The 25,324-nt window shown below is 40.5% G+C and overlaps 1 protein-coding gene across 1 annotated transcript in view; it reads left to right on the forward strand.

Moving 5' to 3' along the window:
* LOC126095741 (tyrosine-protein kinase CSK) overlaps positions 1-25,324 on the forward strand; it is a 234,352-nt gene that overhangs the window by 134,431 nt on the left and 74,597 nt on the right. The window contains exons 2-3 of the mRNA XM_049910509.1: positions 13,006-13,222; positions 21,117-21,336. Of these exons, the coding sequence (XP_049766466.1) occupies positions 13,050-13,222; positions 21,117-21,336 (393 nt within the window). The 5' untranslated portion in view covers positions 13,006-13,049. The remainder of the gene's footprint in view (positions 1-13,005; positions 13,223-21,116; positions 21,337-25,324) is intronic.

Raw genomic sequence — 25,324 nt, forward strand, 5'->3', positions numbered from 1 at the left:
TTCCTGCGAAAGGGCACGGCCGACTTTCTTCTCCGTCCTTTCCTAATCCGATGAGACCGATGACCTCGCTGTCTGGTTTCCTCCCCCAAAACAACCCAACCCAACCTCAAAGCCAAGTGGTGGTTTTCTTTGAGTTTGAAGGATTAGTTCATCATGAACTCGTGCCACGGGGGCAAACTGTTAATCGATGGTACTATCGGAACGTGCTGCGACGCCTGCGGGAAAATGTGTGAAGGAAAGGGCCTGAAATGTGTTGAGGAAATTCATAGCACCTGCACATTCATCCCTGTTGGTGTATGACTATTGCACAAAAAACTAAATCATTGTGCTTACTCGTCCTCCTTACCCCAGACTTTGCTACTGCGTTTTTTTTTATTTTTTTATTTCCGAAGTTGAAAAAGATTTGCAACGATAGACGAGACAAAAGGAAATTCGCAGACGGCACTTAACGCGATTCAGCAAGAGGCGTACGAAGACTGTTTCCGAAATTGGAAATGACGTTGGGAGCGGTGTCTGAATTGTGGAGGAGACTGTTGTGAACAGACCTCGTATATCATAGAAAATCTGACAAATTATGTGGAAAACATGACGTATTTTACACGAATGGCACTATATTATACACAGAGGTCTTTTGGGAGAAGACAGCAACATCCTGAAATAAAGATGCCAAGAAGCAGAAGTAGCGAATTTCGGGAGAAAGTATTAAAACGGAAAAAACTCTAAGGCAGTGACAAAACAAAGAAAGAAAGAAAGCAAAAGAACAACATTCAAACGGATTCGAGATGTAAAAGATATATTTAAAACAGGAAGGAACAACAGAGACTGGGAATTGAAGATTGGCACTTGTTCTCTATATCTATAAATTAACTGATGGACCGAAAAACGGAGAAATATCACGTGAATTACGAGCTTTAACGCTCGTTGAAAAACTTAAATCATGCAGTCACAAAGGACATCCGGACTTCACAGCTTCATAGCCATCCCGGTGAACGTCCTGATACTAATATCATCATAACCAGCAGCAACCTAGGTTGGAGGTCTTCGCGAAATTAGCGAATGAAATGTAGGCGTTTCGAGTATTTGTAAGCGGCGACGAGTGTTTCACAAGTGCGGTATGCTAAACGTCTGACTCAGGATGTAGACACACAGCACAGTGTGAGTTCATAGCTTGCTACGGAGCGGTAATTATTCGACCCCAAATCCTATGTTGCTATGTGTTTGGAATGTGATCAGTACACACAGCTACATAAGGACCTGTTTTACGCATACTACCGACACTGTTGATAGCGACACGTTGTCCATATTTTTTACAGGCTGATAATGCAGCCAATTGTTAAATGAGACATTTATCCTCACGAACGGTAAGTAGGGGAAAATTCTGAAAAGTGCTACGTCTTAGGTATCAGAGTTAAACCAATTTTATTTCAGTTCTGTCGTTTCGGTACGCGGGCGACTGAAACATTTTGTGCATCATAATGAAATCTGCTTGATGCGAATGTGTGGGTAGATTTCCACGAAGCTGTTGGCGTCCATTCCCAGGAGTTTTCTAATGTTGATAGTTAGTTATTTTAATAGAATACTTTCTATATTTTCAATTTTCATTAGTGAATGTTGTCGGCTTCTTCTCTCGTCGATAATGTCAGTGGTGATTTGTTACTTAGGGATATTAAGCTGTAGGTACTATGACAGAAAATTTCTGTTTTGATCTCAGTTTCCGCACAATTTTTTCGCAGTTTGCCAAGAATCCGTTTCCTCCTTTCCTTTTGGTGCCCTAGATTATTTTAAAGACTATTCCTCAAGCGAAAAATTAAATTTTAATTTTTGTCAGTCTTACGTGGCAATATTCGGCTTGTAACAGACGATGAATTTCGACAGCACAGTTTTTATAATAGAGTGACTTCCATATTAATTATAGAATTCTAGGAAACCTCGAACAGCCTATTTATTTCAAAAATCAACTTTGTTTGAATCAACAAGGGCAGGAAAAGTCATGGAAATGGGAGGAATTTTTTTCTCTAACTGACGTCACTGAACGATAATGCATTGCGTCAGTTTCATGTCGCCGCGGTGTTTTCATATGTTACGTAGTAAGCTACGCGGCAAATTTGAAACTCACATCTACAAGCGGTCTTACGTAAGGGCGGCGGGTTGGAGAACTCTGCCGAGAATGGCCAGTTTCCACCTGTATCGAGTGACACAGTGTCTTAGATTACGACGACGGGCCGAAATCAGTATAACGACAAAACTTCATTAGGGGAATGGTGTTTACATATCGCTTTTGATTGAGAGAAATTTCTGATCACCAGCCCCAAAATTATCACTTAGGTACCACATTTTCGCTGTTTATCCAATAAAACTGCCGCATCAGACCTGACGTTGCAGTTTATGTCTTCTTTTTTGCTTACTGTATGCGCAACACATTTTGCAGGCAGTGTCCACATATAGGACTGAATTTAAGAACCTTCAACATCGCAGCGCGTCAGCAATCGTTGGTTAATATATTAAAAAACTAAAAACCCGCCTCGATTGCGAAAAAAGCACCTAGTGTTAAGTGTTAACCCAGGTTTCGGCGTAGATAACTACACCATCTTCAGAACAACAATAAAACCCACAAGTGCCTAAGAATACCTTTGTCAATGATTAAAAGGTTTTCGTTTATAAATGTATAGCTATGGTGTTCTTTTAATCATAGAAAAAGGTCTTCTCAGGCATTTGTGGGTTTTATTGTTGTTCTGAAGATAGTTTAGTTATCTACGCCGAAACCTGGGTTAACACTTAACACTAGGTGCTTTTTTCGAGATGGGTTTGTAGTTTTTTAATATATAGCACTGAATTTACCTGCAGAATGGTACGACACGTGGTTCAGGAGGTATGGCGTCATAAACATCGAGATGTGTGACAAACTAGAGCGCTAATTACCCAGAATGTACCCATCAAGTGTTTGATATTGAGAGTACTAGCGCACACTTGAGACACCATCTCAGATCTTTTCCAAACTTTTTCTCACTTACATGCTTAACGTCAAATATTAACACATTAACCCATTTAAGAAGTAATCAGAAATCTGAAGCTGTTATGCACAAAAGTTCGATCCTGTAAATAATCTGATGTTTACTGGTCATGAAGAATGTCAGATTGAACTAGTGATTGGACCAGGGTTCGGGAAATGAAACAAATGTAAATTGACAGTACATTTCGTTCGCTCGTAGTACCAAGCCGAGCAAATAAAGTTAGTGAGCATGTTTAAGTTTGGATGTAAGGAGATAGATAGATAGATAGATAGATAGATAGATAGATAGGTAGGTAGATAGATGCCTGGTCAGTTGACTGCTTTATTATCCACATCATCATGTTTTACATGCTGTTCGTCGCTCCTCCACTGAAGGTTTCATTTCAGCGTACTGTCTGAATTAAAGTCTGTTCACAAAAAAAGGGGGAGGGCTTCCGATATGATCTTCGAGAATTCGATGTGAAACATTGTGTGGTTAGTGAACTCTGTTTTCTTCTTTCATATGGTAGTGATCAATTCCCGCGTGTCATCTGCTTACTTGATTACCCAGTCGTTCTACCTTTACTCTCTTAAGCTTATTTTCAGCATCCTTCTACACATCCACATTTCTGTTGGTACCAAGCATTGTATATCCTATTCATTAAGACATAAGATAAATCACTACAGACAAATGTTTTGCTGACTTCTTTCTTTCGTAGTGTTAATATATATGTTCATGCTCTGCGAAATGAAACTGATCCTGAGATGTATGTTTTTCAGTTTTCTTTCTGATCCTGTTCTTAATTACATTGAAGGATATTTTTGATGCATTCGGCAGCGGTGTTAGTGATCTATAGTTATAACAATCGGTGACATTTCCTTTCTTCGGTCCCACTCTTAGTAAAGTCTTCCACAATTCCAGCATTAGTATAGTGTTTTACAGTGATAACGTACAATTCTTGTTTCAGGTTTCCTCCTATTCCCTTCAGAAGTTCTAATAATATGTCACCTGACCTTATTGCTTTCTTATCTTTCAACTGCTGAAGTACTAGATCAAATTTTTCTCGTGTGATTATCAGTCCTTTATTATCTTTGTCTGCCATCTCTAACGTTCAAGATAATCTGCAATTTCCAACGCTTTCTCACCATAATACATGTCTTCACGTTATTCCATCTAAGAGTTCTAAGATATCGTAACTATCAGTAAATAGTTGTCCATTCTTATCTTTTATCACAGTTCTTATTGTTTTAAGTTTGTATTGCAGTGATTTTGTCATGCTATATGCTTTATATATAGAATGACAATTATTGAACTGTATGAAAGGAAACGTATTTTAGTTAAAAACTACGGTTTGCATACTCTGTATTCAACATGCAAACATCACAAAAGATACTCGGATTTAGGTTATGATATGTTCGATATACCTACCATCATTGGTGATGATGTGCCGCAGACGAATAGCGAAATTCTATGTGACCTGCTGAGGTGTCGGAACATTGTGCTATCGGTGACCCCCTGAATGGCTGTTTTCAGCTCAACAGTGGTGTTGGGGTTATTGCTGTACACCTTGTCTTTAATATAATCCCACAAAAAGGAGTTGCATGTGTTCAGATCTTGAGAATATAGCGGCCAATGGACGTCCATGCCAGTGGCTCTGGGTACCCCAGAGCCGGAGTGCGGTCCCCAAATTCCTCTTTAAGGACATCAAATGCTCTCCTGCTTCGATGGGGTCGAGCTCAATCTTGCATGGACTGCATCTTGTGGAAATCAGGGTCACTTTGGATAATGGGGATGAAATTATCTTCCAAAACCTTCACATATTGTTCAGTAGTCACCGTGCCATCGAGGAATATGACACCTATTATTCCTTGACTGGACATTGCACACCACACAGTCATCTGTCGAGGGTAAAGAGAGTTCTCGATCGCAAAATGTGGATTGCCTGTTCCCCAAATGTGCCAATTTTGCTTATTGATGAACCCATCCAAATGAAGGTGGGCTTCATCGCTAAGGCAAGCGCGCATGTGCATACTAATTCTCATCGTGCCCCACGGCCAACCATGCAGTTTGAACATCCAAACACAAATTGTTCACAAGTTATGACGATTTTGTTTCATATAGTTCAGTAATTGTCACCCTGTATGTTTCCTCCAACTACATCATTCTCTACACTTCGCGTAACTCCCTTCATCCATTCTTCTGTGGCCTCTCTTAAGTTTTGACAGAATGACTTTCTTTATTATCCTCTTTCCATTTGGTTTTTATAATGATGTAATTTAAATAAAATTTATGGGACATAACTCGTTTCACAAAGAAAAAAAAAGCATTTGTCATGAAATGTTTTTTTTCCCCCTTCAAGCCATCAGTTCCTGTGGACACACTTAAGTTGTTGAAGTAATTGCATAGTTGCACATGAAGCTTTCATCTCTGATATTGATTTTTGTATGTGAAAAATTGCAAATTGCACCTTGGTTTGAAGTCTACAGTAAACAGTATTATAACTGTCTGCTAAGTCAATTTAAAGGTCAGAAAGGCAGGGACATACACCTCAAATAGGACCACTCCTAATGAACCACTGCAGCGTTCAACCAGCCTCTGCAGCACTGTCTCCCGGTGTGCTTCAACTGAGGTTTGTATGTTTTGCTCAGCTCACCATATATGGTTTATGGTGTCTCATTTGGCTGTGTGAACCTTAATGCCAACTTGCATTAAATGTAGCTTCCATTCTTCCTGATTCTATATGAGTCCTGAGATTCAGGATGACAGTGGTTCAAATCCTTGTCTGTTTATCCTAGGTCTGCTTTTTCCTGGTTTTCCCAAGTTAAGGCTAATACTGGGTGGTTTCTTTGAAAAAGACATGATTGTGATTGCCTTTCCCGTTCAGAACCTGTGCTTTAATGACCTTTTATTTGAGTTGATGTTTCACCCTAATCTTCCTCCCTTCTTTCTTTCCATCTCTACGTGTCACTGTCAAGGACTGTATGTAAATCATCTAATTGAACCAAGGTTATGCTGTACTTGTTTGGTAACTTCTTAAGTTTGTAAACCATATAGCACCACCTGGCAAATTATAGTTGTACAGGGTGTCCATCCTAAGAGCCGTCAGGCATTTTTTCTCTGGTGCCTTGGGGGATATTTGCAATTTTATTCTTGTAGTGCATAGCTGGAATCAGCCCAAACAAATGCTACTCATCTCGTCTTTTACGCAACACCCAAGTCGATGGAAAGCATCGGTGTCTTTCACATTACAAACAAAATTATTCTTAAGGGAGAATTTTACGTGCCCATTCAATAGCGCGGTCCCCAGTTAGTCTAGTGTTATCTTTTCTTTATCAATGTATATTAACAGGGACAGTGAAACATGAAGAATGGCCAGTGTACAAGCAATGACAGTACCGCCCTGACTGCTACTGCCATGCAGCAGTGCTGCTCCGTAAGTATTGGAGAACTGGTCTTTTTTCATGTTTTCCTGTCCCTGTTAATTCATATCAATTAAACAAGTATCACATTAGACTGCTTTGGGACCACTCTATTGAATAGACACGTGAGATTCCACTTTAATAATGATTTTGTTTCTAATGGGGACAACTGACACTGGGTATCACATAAAAGATTCGATGAGCAGTATTCGTTCAGGCTGACTCCAACTACAAATTGCAAAAATGAAATCACTAGTATCTTCCGAAATAGTGGAGAGAATGTGCATGACGACTCTTTGAGGAACACCCTGTATCTGCAATCATTTGTAAGCTTTATGCTATTGATTGGTAAAACGTAAATTTTGTATGGCTTTGTTGGCTGGGTTCCTTACATCAGCTCAACAAAAAACCAGGAGAGACTGAGTCAGGGACAAATATGGAAGGAGAGACCTGCACATGACCTTGACCCTGGAGTAAAGAATCAATATTGAGAGACTGAAGTGGCTAGGTCAAGTGAAGCAAATGCACCCAACTTGAACTTCACATCAGTATTTGGAGATGTAGATACCAGGAAAAGACTGACAGGGTGGCCTAGGAAGAGACAGGCAGACCAGGTTAATGAAGATCTCAAAAGGAGAGGAATAACGTGGGATGCTGTTGAGAAAGAAAAACTATAACAGGACAGAAATCAGTGGAGGCATACCCCTACCTGGCTCACTGGAAGGAGACGATGACGACGACGACGACGACGACGACGACGATGATGATGATGATGATGATGATGATGATGATGGTTGTTTTACAGTGATTACTATCTCGCTTTGACAGTATGCTGCCTACAGCCACTGTCATTAGTTGAGGATCTACATTGTACAGCTATTCACCAAATTGTCACTCTTGTTGCTTACCTACACTATGATACTGCCACCCCTTCTAGATTAAGTGCTACCTTCCCTATGGCCTAGGCAACCGCAGCAAACATTTATGTTCCACCACAAAATCTCAACATCTAGATCAAATCTCCCAGACTTTACTCTCCCACAACTATGTTACAAATCGTATTTACAAACAGATCTATCTGGCAGCATCCTCCTCTCACTCTGTGACTAATACAGTTCATACTTCCAAAAAAATGGAAGCATCCCTTTTGTTACCCAGTACATCTGAGCCTTTAATACCACAATACTTTACTCTGACAAGACTATGACATTTCCAAACCGTTATCGCTACACCAAGGTTCCTGCCTGTTCACTCATCCCCTAGTAAAACCTTACCCCATGTACCCACTCACTACCACCCACTCAAGCACTGTTACTGGTAAATCTTACATTTATTTCCATAAAATCTGGGAAACATGTTATGTATTTGAGAATGACTGTGTATCTGTGAGAAAGTACGATTCTGAGTTATCAAAATTCTGATTCTATAGGGGTCTTTCCAGAGAAAACCCCATATCCCAAGTAACCACCTAATTATAAAATATTTATTGACTAATTTCAAAAATTTTCTGTGGCCTTTCTAATGCATTTGCATGTGCAACTCGTAATATATTTTTCAATGAAGTTTGATATAATGATATTGAAGGTGTAAGTTGTAACTGAGTTACTTCATGTTTAAGTAAGAGGAACCAGAGAGTTGTATATGCTTACTCCCTGTGGTGGAAAGCTTATGCCCTAAGGTGAAAATAAACAACTGGGGATAAATTATGGCTTCTTGTTCCCAACTTAAATTGATAAAGTGGAAATAATTATCTTTGCTGATTATTCAAGTTCTGTAATAACCTCACCAGCAATACATCCAGAAAAAGAATGATAAAATAGCTTAATATAAAATTATTGGCTAATTTCCTGTAAATGGATACACCTAACCTGAAAAAAAGACACATTTTTATAGTTCTGTACAATGTAGGATGTAACACTGAGAATAATATCAGAGAATGGTTTCTAGGTGTTACTAACAATGACTTTGAACTGATAATCATAGATTATACATCTCTAGACCTGATGGAAGTTGAGATCCTTTGCCCTGTCATAATTGCTGATGCTGCTTATTCAAAGTCAGATTGATAGTTTACCCTGCCTACTTCTTAGCTAATATGTGGTGCACATGTTAAAAGTTCCTGTAAAAAGATGTTCAACAACAAGACATGCTTAAGAACAGCTGCTCATAATTTCAAAATAATGGTAGCTTTCATAAAAGCCTTCACTTCTCACAACTTTACGTAAGTCTTGCACAAAAAGGGGCAAATTATGTACTGTAATTGACCATGTGTTGAAGGGATTTAAGATGCCCACCAGCAGTAAAATTAGATGTTTACTTCATATTTTTGAGTAGATAGTGAGCAAGCATGTGTTTATCCACTGCACTTTCATTCAGTAGTTCTTCGACAGAGGAGCTACATAATCTGAATGCAGAGTTTGCACTGGCAATGCCCACACTTTCAGGACCAAGTAAAGTGTTGTGGCAAGGTCTCTGTGTTCCTCGGACTGTGACTTAATGTGAGAACCATGGCAGACAAAGGCTCAGTTGTAATTATCTACAGGAAGTATGTTCCCACACATCAGAAACAAGCAGTATGAATCACTGTTCTATCAGATACTGTAATAAACTTTGTGGACTTTTCAGTCCATGTTATTCAAGAAATTTTATGTAGACCTAAGTCCATTGCTACTCATGTACACATAAGAAAATAAGATGAAATATTGTGTGTTTGCTGTGACACTGGTTGATTGACATGTATCTTTGTAGCTATTGAATAACAACAGTTTGTGTGCTTGAGCTTTCCACAGTAAGGATTGTTCACTTGAAGAGATATTGGGAGTTGTTGTGATTGTGAAATAGCCTTTTGGCGTAATAAAAATACAACTGCCCTTAGTATCAGGGGCTTGCTTACTGCATATATTGCACTCATAGTGTGTGTGCTTTGGATGCAAGTAACAGGAAGAAGTTAACTTTTATTATCTGTGTAGAACAGATATTTTGACAAATCATAAAAATATAGAATAGAACTGCATGTGATCAAACGGGAAAGGATAATGTTATGAAGATCAGTTTTATCATTTTGCTGTTTTATTTACAAATAGAAAAAAATCTACAAAATCAGCCTTAAGAAAACACACAACTGTTAAATCCATATGCTAATAAATGTTAACTTAGAGGTTAACTATGTTTTTTATTCTTCTGATTTCAGTAATTTTCAGAGTTTGTATGAGGTTTTCCCATCTTCTTTTTCATATTGTGTACAAATACACTGAAGAGCCAAAGTAAGTGGTACACCTGCCTAATATTATGTAGGGCCCTTGTGAGCACTGGAAGTGCCGGAACATGATGTGGCATGGACTTGATCAGTCTCTTAAGTAGTGCTGGAGGGAACTGACATCATGAATCCTGCAGGGCTGTCCATAAATCTGTAAGAGGAGGAGGAGGTGGAGATTTCTTCTGAACAGCACGTTGCAAGGCATCCCAGATATGCTCAATAATGTTCATGTCTGGGGAGTTTGGTGGCCAGCAGAAGTGTCAAACTTAGAAGAATGTTCCTATAGCCACTCTGTAGCAATTCTGGATGTGTGGCGTGTCACATTGCCCTGCTGGAATTGTCCAAGTCCATCGGAATTCACAATGGACATGAATGGATGCAGGTGATCAGACAGGATGCTTACATACGTGTCACCTGTAAGAGTCATATCTAGATGTATCAGGGGTCCCATATCACTCCAGCTGCACATGCCCCAACCCCACACCGTTACAGAGCCTCCACCAGCTTGAACAGTCCCTTGCTGATATGCAGGCTCCATGGATTCATAAGGTTTCTCCATAATCGTACACGTCCATCAATTCGGAGTGAGACTCGTCTGACCATTTTTCCAGTCATTGACAGTCCAATACCAGTGTTGATGGGCCCAGGCAAGGCATAAAGCTTTGTGTTGTGCAGCCATCAAGGGTATACGAGTGATCCTTCGGTTCCAAAAGCCCATATTGCTGATGTTTTGTTGAGTGGTTTACACATCGACACTTGTTGATGGCCTAGCATTGAAATTTGCAGCAATTGGCAGAAGAGTTGCACTTCTGTTATGTTGCACAATTCTCTTCCGTCATTGTTGGTCTCCGTCGTTGTTGGTCCCGTTCTTGCAGGATCTTTTTCTGGCCGCAGTGATGTCGGAGATTTGATGTTTTACCGGGTTCCTGATATTCATGGTACGTGGTCATATGGGAAAATCCCCACTTGATTGCTACCTCGAAGATGCTATGTCCCATCACTTGTGCGCTGGTTATAACACAATGTTCAAACTCACTTAAATATTGATAACCTGCCATTGTAGCAGCAGTAAGTGATCTAATAACTGCACCAGACACTTGCTATCTTATATGTTGCTGATGGCAGTGCCATATTCTGCCTGTTTACATATCTCTGTATTTGAATATGCATGCCTATACCAGTTTCTTTTGCACTTCAGCGTACTTCTCCCTTACTGCAGTTCTGTCTCTTATAGTTAAATGAAGAAAAAAGTGTCAAGCCTGTCGTATCTCTAATACAGCATTTAACATATTAATACAGAACACGCAGTTTACTGTGGCACATACACAGCACACCATCAGGGTACTGACAGCACACACTGTCATAAAAATAAGAATTGCCTGGATCTGTCACAAAAAGTACTTCTTGTACACACGAACACTTATGTTGTTGGAGTGATGGAATGTGCAGATTAGGGGTGTAGGAGGAGAAAAATACCAAAGACGCTATTCCAAAACTTAGATTTGTGGTTTAAGAAACAGGGGCATTGGTAAACATAATCCAGCAAATCAGAGTTTGGCTTTGATAGGGAAATTAAGCATGTTTCAGTAGTGGATATATAATACTGTTTCAGTATTCCAGTACTCCCAAGACATAAAAACATTTAATCAGTCATGCTGATATTAGTTAGAGGATGATAATTTGACATTGGTATCTTGAGCAAAATAAAAATGAATTCTCCCACTTCTTAGTTCCACATTTGGTTGTACGTGTGACTGTCTGTCTTTTTTTGTACAGGAAAAGTTTTTGTACACATGAATTTCTTGTTGTAAATGTCATGCTCTGATTGTAACAGGTTGTAGGGGGAGGGGCCAATCATAGTGTTTTCCATCAACTGGCTAATAATTGATTTTTATTGAATTTCAGATGTTCACCACAATAGGTTAGTTGGGGTAACATTTATTCATTAACCTGAAGTTTCAGCAGCAGCAACTTCCACTATAGGCTGTGACTGGGGTGGATGAAGTTAATTAATGCAAGAAGCTCTTGCAATCCTGATCATGCTTGTTGGCAGGCTTATATTTTTTGTTTTTACTGTTTACGTTTCTACGTCAGGGGTCACACTTTTGCATTGAATGTACATTATGTTACCTTTTTCTTTACTGTTGAGCTGCTTTTCTTACATATGCTTTTCTTTTGAGCTCTCGTTACTGCAGGCAATTGGAGTTAGGGACTGTAAACCCATACAAATGTATATGAGGTAGTTTCATTAATTTAATGGTGTTTCTTAATATTGTAATGTCTAAACTGTTGTATTTTAAGAGAAATATACTCCTTAGTTATTGCTCTCATGAGCTGCTGTTAAGTACTTTCAGGGGCACATGAACATTAATAAAACATTGCAGCATCTGCAGCAGTTTTTAAACAATTCTCATCAGTTAAAGAGTTTTTTCTTGCTACAGTTACTGCAATTACTATTTCATCAAAGATTGGCTTTGATTACACTTTATGAGAGTGTTTTGACTATTGCATGGTTTTCAGCATAGCCTGTTTTCATTTATTATAGTTAATATTAGTGGGATTTAATGTTAGTATCAAACAGTTACTATGTTTCATCTTGTTAGATAGGCACATGCCGACATAGGTAGCCTTCTGAAACTAGTTGTGAAGTGATAAATAAAGATACAGGTGGACAGATTGATCATCTTTTTATTTCTTATTGTGTTTTTACTCTTTGTTATTTGCATTTACAGTTGCACTTACGAATTTCATTGTTTTCTTGTTTCAATAAGTGAAACTATATTCTTTTTTGCTATTTGTGAGGATGTGTCATGTTAGGTAATCTGGATACATATTATTGTCATAACTGAGATAGGACAAACTGTACAAACATAGTTTCCGTACCAAATAAGACAGACAGCCACAAATACAACAATATGTACAGTTAAGAAATAAAAGAATCCAAAATGAACAGTTTTTTTTAAAGGTAGTAATCTCACATTATCTTAAATTTGTTCAGTTATTTGTACAACAGTTGTGCACTTCTCTCCTCTCTTCAGCTTTGAAAAAAGCTAATCAAAATAGTTTAGATAAGTGCTAGTCAGAACAGATCAGCGTAGTTTCATACACAAGCCAGAAAGGGTTCTCATCTATTGTTAATCATTTGCTTCAAAAGGCATTATGTTGCTTAACAGTGCATTCATAATAACCTATGAATTCAGTAAGGGCAGCATGATAGCATTTCTCTAACTCTGTATGCTGCATCGTTACTGACGAAATAGAAGAGTTCCAATGTCCATTAAACCCAAAAAGAAAATCAGGGATTTTTCTAAAAGTATATGTTATTTTCTTTTATTTGCAGATAGTGACTGCTGGTGGTTGCTTCCGGCCAGTGCATGGAACGCAATGAGCCAGCATTCAACACATGCGCCACGGTCTGCACCTGTGGCCGTTGTCCCTGCATTTGCTGAGCCCCTTGGAGGAGCCTGGTTGGGAGGAATTGGAAGTGGTAGCAATGGCAGGACCTCCCCCACAGCAGCACAGAAACAGCGAGCTGAAGTCAAACTTAATGCTATGCCGTGAGTGAAAAATATTTGTCTTATTATTGTAACATGACTATACTAGCTTGCAGCATCTAATAGTCCAGTATCATTAAAGGTATTTCAGAGGTGCATAATATGAAGAAGCTAAATATGTAGCATATTTCTTAATAGAATTGATTGCAAGCATTGATATATGGGCTGGAGGTTCAGAAATAAGGTTCTGTAGTTGCACTTAAGATTCCATTAATACCTCTTACTGTTATTATTGTTTTGCTTAGCTTTTGGTAACCAGTCAGTGCAAATACCAAGGCAACCTCTTTACAGAGCCCCAAGTACAATCTCTTAGTCAATGTAGCAGTCAGTCATTTGAAATTCTAGTAAGAACATCATATCCTGTAATCTGTGGTTATGAAGTTCTCATTAATGTGAAGACAACTGTTTTGTGAAAGAAGTTAAAAAGGAAGAGGAGGAAAGCACTATAGATAAAGGGTAATTCTCAGAATTTTTTGCATAGAAATGTTTATTTTTCTGTAATCAACATTTGAAGGCTCAGTATGTTTATCATTGGACAGAGGCATTTTCAGGACTTGACATTGTAAACAATGTGCACAGTGCCACCAAAGTTGGATCACCAGTGAACAGAAATACAGTTTACGGGAATCTAACACTAAACGAGACGTAAAAATAGGTGTCTGAAATTTCAAGAGAATAAATCATTGGCTGGCTTCTATGTCTGTTGGAATTATCCTTTATTTACTCAACAGATGCAGTTTTAATAACACCCACACTTAATTGTATGCAATTTCAAAAATATACTGCTAAATTTAGTTAGTTTGTTCTTATATTGTGCTGCTATCATCAAATAATGATAATGTTTGGCATTGGAATGCCTGTAGGTATCAGGTAGTTATTGTTTATAGTGGATACGAATCTGTCTTTATTTAATGAAGAAGAAGAAAAAAAAAAAAGGTGTAAGATGTACTAACACTCTGGGATAAAAAAGTTCATGCACACAGTCTGATTCATAGTATAAATGTTCTGCTTGACACAGATAGTGGAGCTTGAATGACAGAATGACTCCAGTTTTGCACCCAGGTGTTTGGGAATACGGCAGTGGAGCAACTAATCGCTTTTCCTGGATACCTATAATTTACTGCCTGCCTCCTGATTTACTGCTGTTGAATTTCTTCCCACATGTCCCCAAATACTTGCTCAGTGTAGCTGTCCTATAGAGTTCATCCACAGTTAATATATTCCATATGTTTTCTTATAAATTTTTCTGTTGCAACTCATTTTTTAACAGTTTTTCATTTATCTTGTTCCAATTGCTTTTCTGGCTAAAATCCATTGTTGAGCATTCAGAGGGTTGCAAACATTGCTTCTTAGCCATTGTGCTTCAGTACTTGAGGATTGCATTTCTTTAAATACATTCCTTGTTTGAGATGTTCCTAATTAAGCCATATGGTTTCCCTAGTTGCTCTGACTTGTTAATCTACTGTAGGTTTGTGTAACTCTCTCTCTCTCTCTCTCTCTCTCTCTCTCTCTCTCTCTCTCTCTCTCTCTCTCTGTCCTAATTTGGAATAAAGGAGACCACTCATCGATAGCATAAGCACTGAGTCATTGACAGGCATAGACAAAGGTGCCCTTACATTGTGCCAGTTGGCTACACAATTTAGCTCTGTTATTTTTTACTGTTTACTTGGATGCTTTTACTTTTCTAGTTTTTCCTGTTATCTTTTCCCGTCTAATAGGGTGTCTTTTTAAATGTTTGTTGTGAATTTTTATTTATTCCATTTGCCTACTTTTTTATACAAATACTGTGTTGCCTGGTAGCAATTTCCTATTAGGCAATACATGTAGATATACCAGTATTGCATGGTGACTCACCAATGTATTATTGTTTGACCTATTTGACTTTTTGTGCACAAAACAGAAAGGGCTTGAGTAGTGCTATGGGAAAACCGTTTTCACTATTTTAAAATATGCATATATTACATTCCCAACATTTGGAATTTCAAGCAGTTCATTTTGTATCCCACCTGGGAGGCGGCGCATGGGTAGGAGCAGGAGCAGGAAAAATATGTCGGTACTGCACGTAAGTAAAAGTGGTTTACTGGTGCAAAAAACAAGATAATACATGGTTACATAACTTGCAATGAGGTGCGATGCTGAGACCCATCGTATGTAGAGCAAACCTTAAGCGAAGTGTCCCGGCCGTCTGTTCTTGATCAAAAGGGTAGAATCAGGAGTGGATCTTGTAGATCTCTCCCGCTCCGGCTAGAGTGTGCTGTCGTTGGTGTCTGTCATAGTGCCAACTTTAGAACTTGTATTTACACTGTGGCATCATTGCTGTCGATACCACTTCCCTCCTCCCTGAAATGACGCACCGCCGTGGAGTATGACTTCCGACGGCGGGTGGAGGGACCCAGGGGCGGCACAGCTGAGGGGGCAGACGGCAGAACTGAGGGGGCGGACAGCAGAACTGCCGGGGCACGCTGTCCACCTGCAACCACGAATTGCTTGCGAGGGGGTGAGAAAAATGCCCCATGGAAAACCTGCCCAGGCTGCACACCGCCACTGGGTAAGCTCAGATGAGGAGGCGGGGAAGCGACCTCCACGGGCAATTATGGCGGCATGACGACAGCCTCAGCATCCATTGGTTGTGATGACGACGGCCAAAGGTGGGGCCGTGGTGGCGGCAAGAGGCGCCCGTCCGGTGCAGGTGACTGGACCGGCAGCGGCGATGACGGCAGGTGCACCCGTGGAGGCGTGAGCAGCGGAGGCGCCGTTGGTGGAGCTGTGGGCTGAGGCAGCAGAAGCCGCGAAGCCTCCAATTTTGCCGGAAAACAACCAGCGGCAGAAAACCGAGGACTTCACAAACGGATCTGGTTCCATTGTCGCTTGACAGTGCCTGAGGGACCAGAAATGAGAAATAAGGCACTGTCAAGCTGGCGAAGAATACGCCCCTGCTCCGATCGCTGCCTGTGAGAGAAAATGTGATACAACACCAAATCATGTGGCGCCAAGCCAGAACGATGCGAAGCAGCGGGAGTGCGTGGCGACGGTTGCAATAGTTGCAGGAGTGACTTATGGACGCAGCCATGTAGCAATTCCGCTGGGGAACGGGTGCCATGCGACTGAGAGCGATGTAAAGCAAGGCAAGTCCAGAGCGCTCACTGGCAAGAGTGCGTGGTGCGCAATTTGCTCATCTGCGACTTAAATATACGCACAAAGTGTTCAGCCTCACCGTTCGACTGGGGGTGGAACGGGGCTGAGGTCAGATGGCGAATGCCATTAGCAGCACAGAATGCTTCAAACTCTTGAGGACATGAATTTGGGGCCATTGTCGGAGACAATAACTTCAGGAAGGCTCTCAATGCAAAAAATAGACGTCAAAGCCCGATCAGTTCTTGTAGGTGTAGTAGAAGACATAGGGACAACAAAAGGGAAGTTGCTGTACGCATCAATAACTATCAACTTGCGGGTGTCCCAGAAAGGACCCGCAAAATCAATATGAACACGCTGCCAAGGCGCAGTAGGAGTCGGCCATGTAAAGAAGTGCTGGCAGGGAGCAGAGTGATGCTCTGCGCAAGAGCGACAGTTAGCAAGCAGATTCTCAATTTGTTTATCAACGCCGAACCAAACACAGTGACAACGCGCTAATTTCTTTGTCCGCACTATACCCCAATGACCAGAGTGCAGCAATCGGAGGATTTCCGACTGCAACGAATGAGGTACAGCCACACGAGTCTGATCATTGTCAGTTCGTAACAAGATAACACCGTGGTGTACAGACAAGTTGTGACATTGCGCAAAGTAACGTCAAACATGTAGATTTCGAATCTGCGTAGCAGATGGAGGCCATTGTGTTTGAATATACTGCAAAAGAGTCTGCAAAGAAGCATCGGCGGCTGTCGCAGAAGCAATGCGACAAAAATCCAGTGGAAGACCATCAGCTAATTCCTTATCTTGTAAATATGCATGACAGTTCGGAAGACTCAAACACTTCATCAGGCAGACGAGACAAAGCATCAGCATTGCCATGCTGGGTCGTAGACTGAAACAAGATTTCATAATTGTAGTTAGACAAAAACAAAGACCAACGTTGCAACTTTTGTGCAATACGGGCCGGAACTGGCTTTGACGTGTGGAACGACGACATCAAAGGCTTTTGATCGGTGACCAAATAGAACTTGCGACTGTACAAAAAGTCATGAAACTTTTTCACTCCGTAGACAATATCTAAAGCTTCTTTCTCGATTTGAGAATAGTTTTGCTGGGCAGAATTGAGCAATTTAGATGCAAAAGCGATCGGGCGATCGACAGAATTAATGCGGTGCGAGAGAACCGCTCCGATGCTGTGAGAAGATGCATCGACAGCCAAAACAACTGGTTTGGAGGGATTGAAAGGAATCGAACAGTGATCACTCAACAAAGCAGATCTGAGCTTGTGGAAAGCAGTGTCACATTCCGAAGACCAAAGAAAAGTAATGTCCTTACGCCGAAGGCGATGCGAAGGCACTGCAATCTGCACTGCATTTGGTATAAACTGAATATAATAAGTGATTTTGCCCATCATAGACTGAAGTTCTTTCAAGTTCCTGGGTGCTGGCAAGTCTTTAATCACTCCGAGATGTGACAGCGAGGGGTGGATACCCTGTACATTAATCATATGTCCTAAATACTGAATTTCAGTTTGAAAAAATTTGTACTTGTCTCTATTACACTTTAGTCCTGGCCTGCAAAAGTACAGTAAATAAGGCACGCAAATTCTGCAAATGTTCATCAGGGGTGCGACCTGACACGACTATATTGTCCAGATAGTTGGAACAACCAGGGACAGTGGCACACAACTGCTGCAAGTACGACTGAAAAATAGCAGGAGCCAACGCACAACCGAATGGAAGGCGGCGAAACTTGAACAGTGCAAGGTGGGTGTTGATCATAAAATAGTACTGCGACTGTTCGTCGAGCATATTCTGAAAGTATGCCTCCCATACATCAGTCGTGGAAAAGAATTTTCCCGCACCAAGTTTATCAAAAATGTCTTCAGGACATGGTAACGGAAACGTAGCTACCACTGTCTTGGGATTTGCTGTAGACTTAAAGGCAGCACAAATATGGAGACGGCTGTTTGGTTTTTTCACACACACTATAGGTGAAGCAGAAACAGGTTCAATGACACCAATGTCTTGCAAATGCTTAAGTTCAGCAGCTACGGCGTCATGCAGTGCTTGTGGTACCGGGCATGCATGCCGGAAAATAGGCATGGCTTTGTCTTTAACTAAAACATGTGCTGCAAAGTCTGTGGCGCAACCAAAGCCATCAGAAAAGAATTCAGCAAAATCATTGCATAGTGCGGCAACACTGTCTGCATGGTCACTAGTGTTGATGCAAAGTGCATTGTCCTGAATTGCGAGGCCAAAAAGTTCAAATGCGTCCATGCCAAAATTGTTCGTAGCGTCACTAGAGCGGAGCACATGGAAAGGTACTGTACGGGTCATCGCACCATACGTGGCTCACAAACTACACACATCGAGCACTGAGATTTCCTGTCCAGTAAATGCAGGCAGCGTGGAATGCGAACGACGAAGCGGGGGCGAACCAAGCAAGTCATACGTAGATTTGTTCAGTAAGGAAACTGACACACCAGTGTCCAGCTGCATGCGAACAGAACGTCCACAAATGTGCAAAGTAACAAAAAGATTCCTGAATGTGAGAGGAAGTGTCTGGAAAAACTCGATTCACACGATGAGCTGTCAAAGCACGTGAAGCAGAAGGCTTTGAATAAATGGCATTAACGTCCACAGGCTGATGTGAATCCTGATCATGACGGTTGCCGTTGAGATGACACCCATACGTATCACGCGAACGGGAGAAAAGTGGTGAATTAGAGTTTCTCTTACTACATACAGCTTGCACATGTCCTTTCTTATTACAAAAATACCACTGTGCATGACGGGATGGGCAACTGTCCCATGGGTGGGCACGAAAGCAGTTCGGACATGATTTCAGTTTCGTAGTGGGTGCCGGGCGTGAACTTTATTTACATGTGTGCGACGAGAGGGAACGTGATGCGCCGCGCAAACAGTACACACACCCGGGGTCACGGTGAACGCGGAAGTAGCCATATCTAATGTATCTTGTCTGTCTAGCAAGTTCACTACTTCCTGCAAAGACGGGTTTTTAAATCTGAGGATTTGTTTGCGGATGTGGTGATCCGCCACATGCTGCGCAATAGCGTCTCAAATCATTATATCCGCATAAGAGTGTCCACACGAGCAATTAAAGTCACAATCAGTAGTTAGTCCCTGAAGGTCCGCTAACCAAGATTTATTAGATTGAATAGGGCCATGCCGGAGGCGAAAGAATTTGTAGCATGCAGCCACCACATTTACACTGTCATGGAAGTGGGAGTTAAAAGCGTCAATCACTTCGTCGTAAGTTTTAGTTTCTGGACAGGTAGTGGGAAACAACTTGACGAGCACACAGTATAACACAACACCCGAGTTGGCAATGTAAAAGGCAAGCCGCTTTGTACCTGGTATGTCGTAAGCTGCAAAGTGTGCCTCAAGCTGGGCGATGTATTCTGGCCAATGTTCAACGTCAGAATTGAAGGAATGAAATGGCGGTGCCGTCGGCGACGGCGTCGGTACAGGCGGTGGCGTCAGAGGTGCCGAGGTAGCTGCAGTTTGTAGTGCGAGCAGTCCATTTATGGCAGCAAGCATTTGCGTCATTTGCTAAGCCTGAAAACGTACAAGATCGGACAGCGAAGCCTGTTCGTGTGGTGAAGCCGTGGTTTACACAGATGAAATTCTTATAGCGAATGGTGCGAACATTTAAAGACAGTCATTCAGCCACATGGTCACACTAGGATATCACAAAAATGCTGAAGCAGTATCGAGCAAAAAAGGAAATGAAAGGGGGAACCTTGTCGCCAACTTTTGTATCCCACCTGCAAGGCGGCGTGTGGGTACGAGCAGGAGCAGGAAAAATACTTTGGTACTGCACGTAATTAAAAGTGGTTTACTGGTGCAAAAAACAAGTTAATGCATGGTTACATAACTTGCAATGAGGTGCGATGCTGAGACCCATCATATGTAGAGCAAAGCTGAAGCGAAGTGTCCCGGCCATCTGCTCTTAATCAAAAGGGCAGAATCGGGAGTGGATCTTGTAGATCTCTCCCACACCGGCTAGAGTGCGCTGTCATTGGTGTCTGTCGTAGTGCCAATTTTAGAACTTGTATTTTCCCCGTGGCATCGTTGCTATTGATACCACAGTTCACATTTCAGGAATAAAGGAAAGTTATTGCATAGATAAAAGAGAGAGAACAAGAACACCATGTGCTGTCAGTGCAGATATTAGAAGTAGGAGAGGAGGTGGAGGGGATAATTGTGGTAGTCAAGCATTTCCTCCCTTCTTTTCCTGCAATTTACTGTCCTGGAGCAGCATTAAGGATTATTTTGTTATTTGCATATTACCCCTTATTTTTCCCATTTCGTAATTTTCATGGTCCCCAGATACAAAAATTGATAAAGTGTGAAATTCGTCCTCATATCTCCCTCAACCTCCTTCCCCTCTCCCCCTTTCCTGTTCCCGCCCCCTCTATGGCTCCCGCCTCACTCCGTCCCCCATTGCTTTATGTTTGTATGTGTGTGGGCGTGGGCCTGGGCGTGTGTGTGTGTGTGTGTGTGTGTGTGTGTGTGTGTGTGTGTGTGTGTGTGTGTGTGTGGAGGTGGCAAGGTGTACACATGTACATGTGCACGTGTGTGCGGCGAGTCGCATATGTACTGGAAGGATGATGAACAATTACGCTGTGACATTGTATACTCCTTAGGTGACTGTAGCCTAGGCTCCCATTTTTTCTTCTGTTTCTTGTTATCTGGAGTTCTGTTAAGCTAAATAATTTTATTTAATTTTTTTCTTGCAGATGGTTTCATGGCAAAATATCACGAGATGAAGCAGAAGCCCTCCTTTCACCAAAAGCTGATGGACTCTTTTTGGTACGCGAATCTACCAACTTCCCTGGAGACTATACATTGTGTGTCTGCTACCAGGGTAAAGTTGAGCACTATCGTGTGAAGTACAAGGATCATCAGCTGACAATTGATGATGAAGAATTCTTTGAAAATCTTGCTAAACTCGTAGAGGTGAGCAGGCGTACATTTAACAAGTTTTATGTGTAGTGTTTTTGCAGTAGATAATGTAGCTTATAAAAGGCAGGGTACTTAGTCACATCTTCTTCTTCATCATCATCATTTTGTGCAGATTTAGAAAAAAAATATATATATATACCACACACACATTTTGAAGAAACAAACTTCACAGCTTGAGATGTAATGTTCACTTACAGGGATAGATCAGTGTAGTTAGCAATGACATCTATGCATAAGTAATAATCTTATGAATTCTGGGCAATTCCAACAAAGAGATAACCTCATTCTTTATATTGGTGCTGAATAAAACTACGAAAATTTCACATGCTGCGAATGAAAGCTAAAGAACGTTTCCGATTCACTGCCTCTTGACAAGATCTGAAATAGTGAAGCTACAAGTCAGCTGTGAGATACATTTATTTATCATTGGCCACTTAACAATGGCATAGGTTTGGACATTAGAAATACAATAATTTGTATAGTGAAGTTATTACACGTTTTTTTAGTAATATTGTTAAAAACTAATGTCAATAATGTTTATTTCAAATAGTTTTGTTGTTTTGTAAAGTGTATATTTGAGTAACTGGTTTAAATCCCTTAAAAATATTATAGGGCAATGACCGAACAGGTATTTGAAGTTTATTAAAAAGTTTCAAACATGTTATTTTCTGTGAGTTGTAGCCTTTGTGGCAATCTCAATATATCTTAGTCCATTTTGCCTCTAGTATTGTGAGGGTGTGTGTTTAGTCTGGTGTCAAACTAATTATAGTTCCTTTTGACATGAAACATTGTTTTGTAGATATGTAGGTTAACAACAGACAATATCTTGAACTTGATAAAGATGGGAAACAGTGTTTCTGACGTCTAAGTTTGCTCATTATTTTGCATTCATACTTTTTCCCCAGAATTTCACAGACATAGCAGCATGCCCACATGCCAGAATGCCGCAGGAAATTTGTGATTGAAATAGGCCAAAATATGTCACCTACAGGTGTTCATTAGTGACTGCATGTCAGTTTTCATGCGAGATAACACACTGATGGTATTATCTTGCAAACATAGCTAATGTGTTCCTCCCAATTTAATTTGGAATCAATGTGAAAGCTTAAAAATTTTACTGATTTATTGTCCACAGTTGTAGTTAACTGTATAACTAGTTCCTGTATTTTATCAGGATTACAAAGGGGTTCATTAGAAGAAAACCGCATCATTGCTGGTTCTAATTTTTCCTGTGTTGCCTGACGGAATTGTATGGTGTCGTGGAGTGTTCAGAGCAGTGCCATGTCCTTTGCATAACACATTACTGAATTTGCTCCTACATGGTGAGGTAAATCATTGATTACAACGATGAACAGAAGAAGATCTAGGACACTTGTCTGTCTGAACTCTCTTCAGTAAGGAGTATATGTTTTTACTGAGACAGACTGCCTACTGATGTATAGATATGATTTGATAATGGCTAAATATAGGTTACGTATGCCATAAAATTCCAATTTTGCAAGTAGGATGTTAAATGTTACACAGTCAAAGGTTTTGCTGAGATCACAAAATATAACTGATACCAGAGTCTAATTTTCAAATGCAGTGAACACCTGGTTAAAACCTTCAGTGACAGCAGTAGTGGTATTTTTACTACGTTTCAATCCATCTGTCTGCTGGAGAGGAGATTATGCATTTCGGAATAATTATTTAGCTGGTTGTACATTAGAGAGTAAAAAATTTTTGAGAAAACTGAGGCAGTAGAAATTGGCCAGTAGGCTTGGGGTAGACACTTATCTCCATTTGTAAAAACTGATATCACTTTAGCAGTTTTGCATGCTTCAGGGAAAACTCCAGATTCAAAAAACACATTAAAAATGAAAGAAATAGGTATATAGAGAAGATACATTATTTATTCCATTACATAATTTAAGAACCAATAACAGTCCGCACTTTACCCACAGCTTTAGTTCAATATTGACAAAGCTTTTATAAGTGTGACAGTGGAAGACATACCTCCTGTGTGACACTGCACCAAGGTGATGTAATGCAAATATGCCGTTATGCTTCACTTTGTTTTTCAGGTTACTCACTGAGGTTAGGAAGTAATCATTTACTTCATCTGGATCCAGCACTGCATCTTGTGTGCGGATTTGGAAATTTTCTTGGTTGATAACATCCTATGCTGCTTTGCATTTGTGGGAACAGCTTCTATGTAATGTTCACAAGGATGTTTTTGGCTGAGGACATTTTGTCTTTGATTAAGAGTGAAAGGTTCAGATTGATGCTAGAGTCCTGGTGCAGCATGCAGCTTCTGTCTGTTGTGAAGATTTAGTATTAATTTTTTAAAAGAAAATTTTTGTAAATTCTCATCACCAGTTTTGTAAAGACCTCGTCACTACTGCTGTGGAGGCCAAGTTGCCACTGTTGTCATGATAGGCAGAGTTTGTGAGTTTGTGAAACGGCTTCTGGTGCAGTACACCGCTAAGACAATTTCTCTCTGCCACTATTACACAACTATGCCCCAGGATCAGGTAACAGGATAGGAGAAAGAAGGTTCTAAAACACTTCAACAAATTAGGAACAAAGTCACATAAATGAGTTAAAGGTTTACTTACCTTCGTGACTTGTTGAATAAGGAAGTCTGCAACACTGCATGTAATATAACACAAAAACACCCTCAGTGGCTAAGTGCATATAATCATAGGTGAACTTCTTAGTACATAGCAAATGCAGTTTGACAGCTATTTGTTCACTTCTAAGAGTTCACTAAAAGACGTTCTCCGTCTAAGTCAGTCCTGGACGATGATCTACAACTAAGTGGACGAGAGCTGCTCTTCTATCTTCCGGGTAGACTTCTGTCTGTTGTCATCCGGTCATTGGCGGATTGTACTCGGCCAGAAATTGGCCGAGGCGAAGTTGATATCTTCATCGTCAGCGCTGCCCATGGTGCTGGTGAACTCGTGCAAGTGGCAAGTCTACGGCACTGGCACCAGCTCGCATCTTTGCGTACGTGATGCTTTTGCACTGGCTGTGTCTTGTTCAGACGATACAGGAAAAATTGGAGTCTTTATATTTTGATTATCATAAAAGAGAGATAGACATTTAAGAGAGTATACTGTGCAAACCACCGTGAGGTGCATGGCAGAGGGGACATCCCATTGTACCAGTTATTAGGGTTAGGATTATTCTATTAGGATTTAGGATTGTTCTAATCTTATCCTCGCGATCCCTATATGAGTGATGCATAGGGGTTGTACTATATCCCTAGAGTAATCATTTAAAGCCATTTCTTGAAACTTATTTAATAGACTTTCTGGGGATAGTTTGTCTGTCTTCAAGACTGCCAATTCAGTTTCTTCAGTATTTATGAGACACTCTCCCACAGGTCAAACAAACCTGTGACCATTTGTGCTGTTCTTCTCTGTATATGTTCAATATCCACTGTTATTCCTGTTTGGTCAAGTCCAATACACTTGAGCAATATTCTAGAATGGATTGCATAAGTGATTTGTGAGCAGTCTCCTTTGTAGACTGACTGTACTTCTCCAGTATTCTACCACCAAACCAAAGTCTACCAGCTGCTTTACCCATGACTGAACCTATGAGATCATTCCATTTCATGTACATCCAGGTATTTGTATGAGTTGGCCAATTCCAACAGTGACTCATTGATATTATATTTGTAGGAGACTATGTTTTTTTTGTTTTAGTGTAGTGCAAAATTTTACATTTGTGAACCTTTAGAGCAAGTTGCCAATCTTTGCACCATGTTAAAATCTTATCAAGATCTGACTGAATATGTATGCAGCTTCTCTCAGGTAGTACTTTATTGTAGATTTGTAGATAACTGCATCATCTGCATAAAGCATGATTTTATCATTAATATTGTCTGCAAGGTCATTACATACATCATGAACAGCAAGGTCCCAACACACTTCCCTGGGTCACACTCGAAGTTACTTCTACATCTGATGATGACTCTCCATTCTAGGTAATATGC

This window comes from Schistocerca cancellata, chromosome 8, assembly GCF_023864275.1.
Source record: "Schistocerca cancellata isolate TAMUIC-IGC-003103 chromosome 8, iqSchCanc2.1, whole genome shotgun sequence".
Lineage (NCBI taxonomy): Eukaryota > Metazoa > Arthropoda > Insecta > Orthoptera > Acrididae > Schistocerca > Schistocerca cancellata.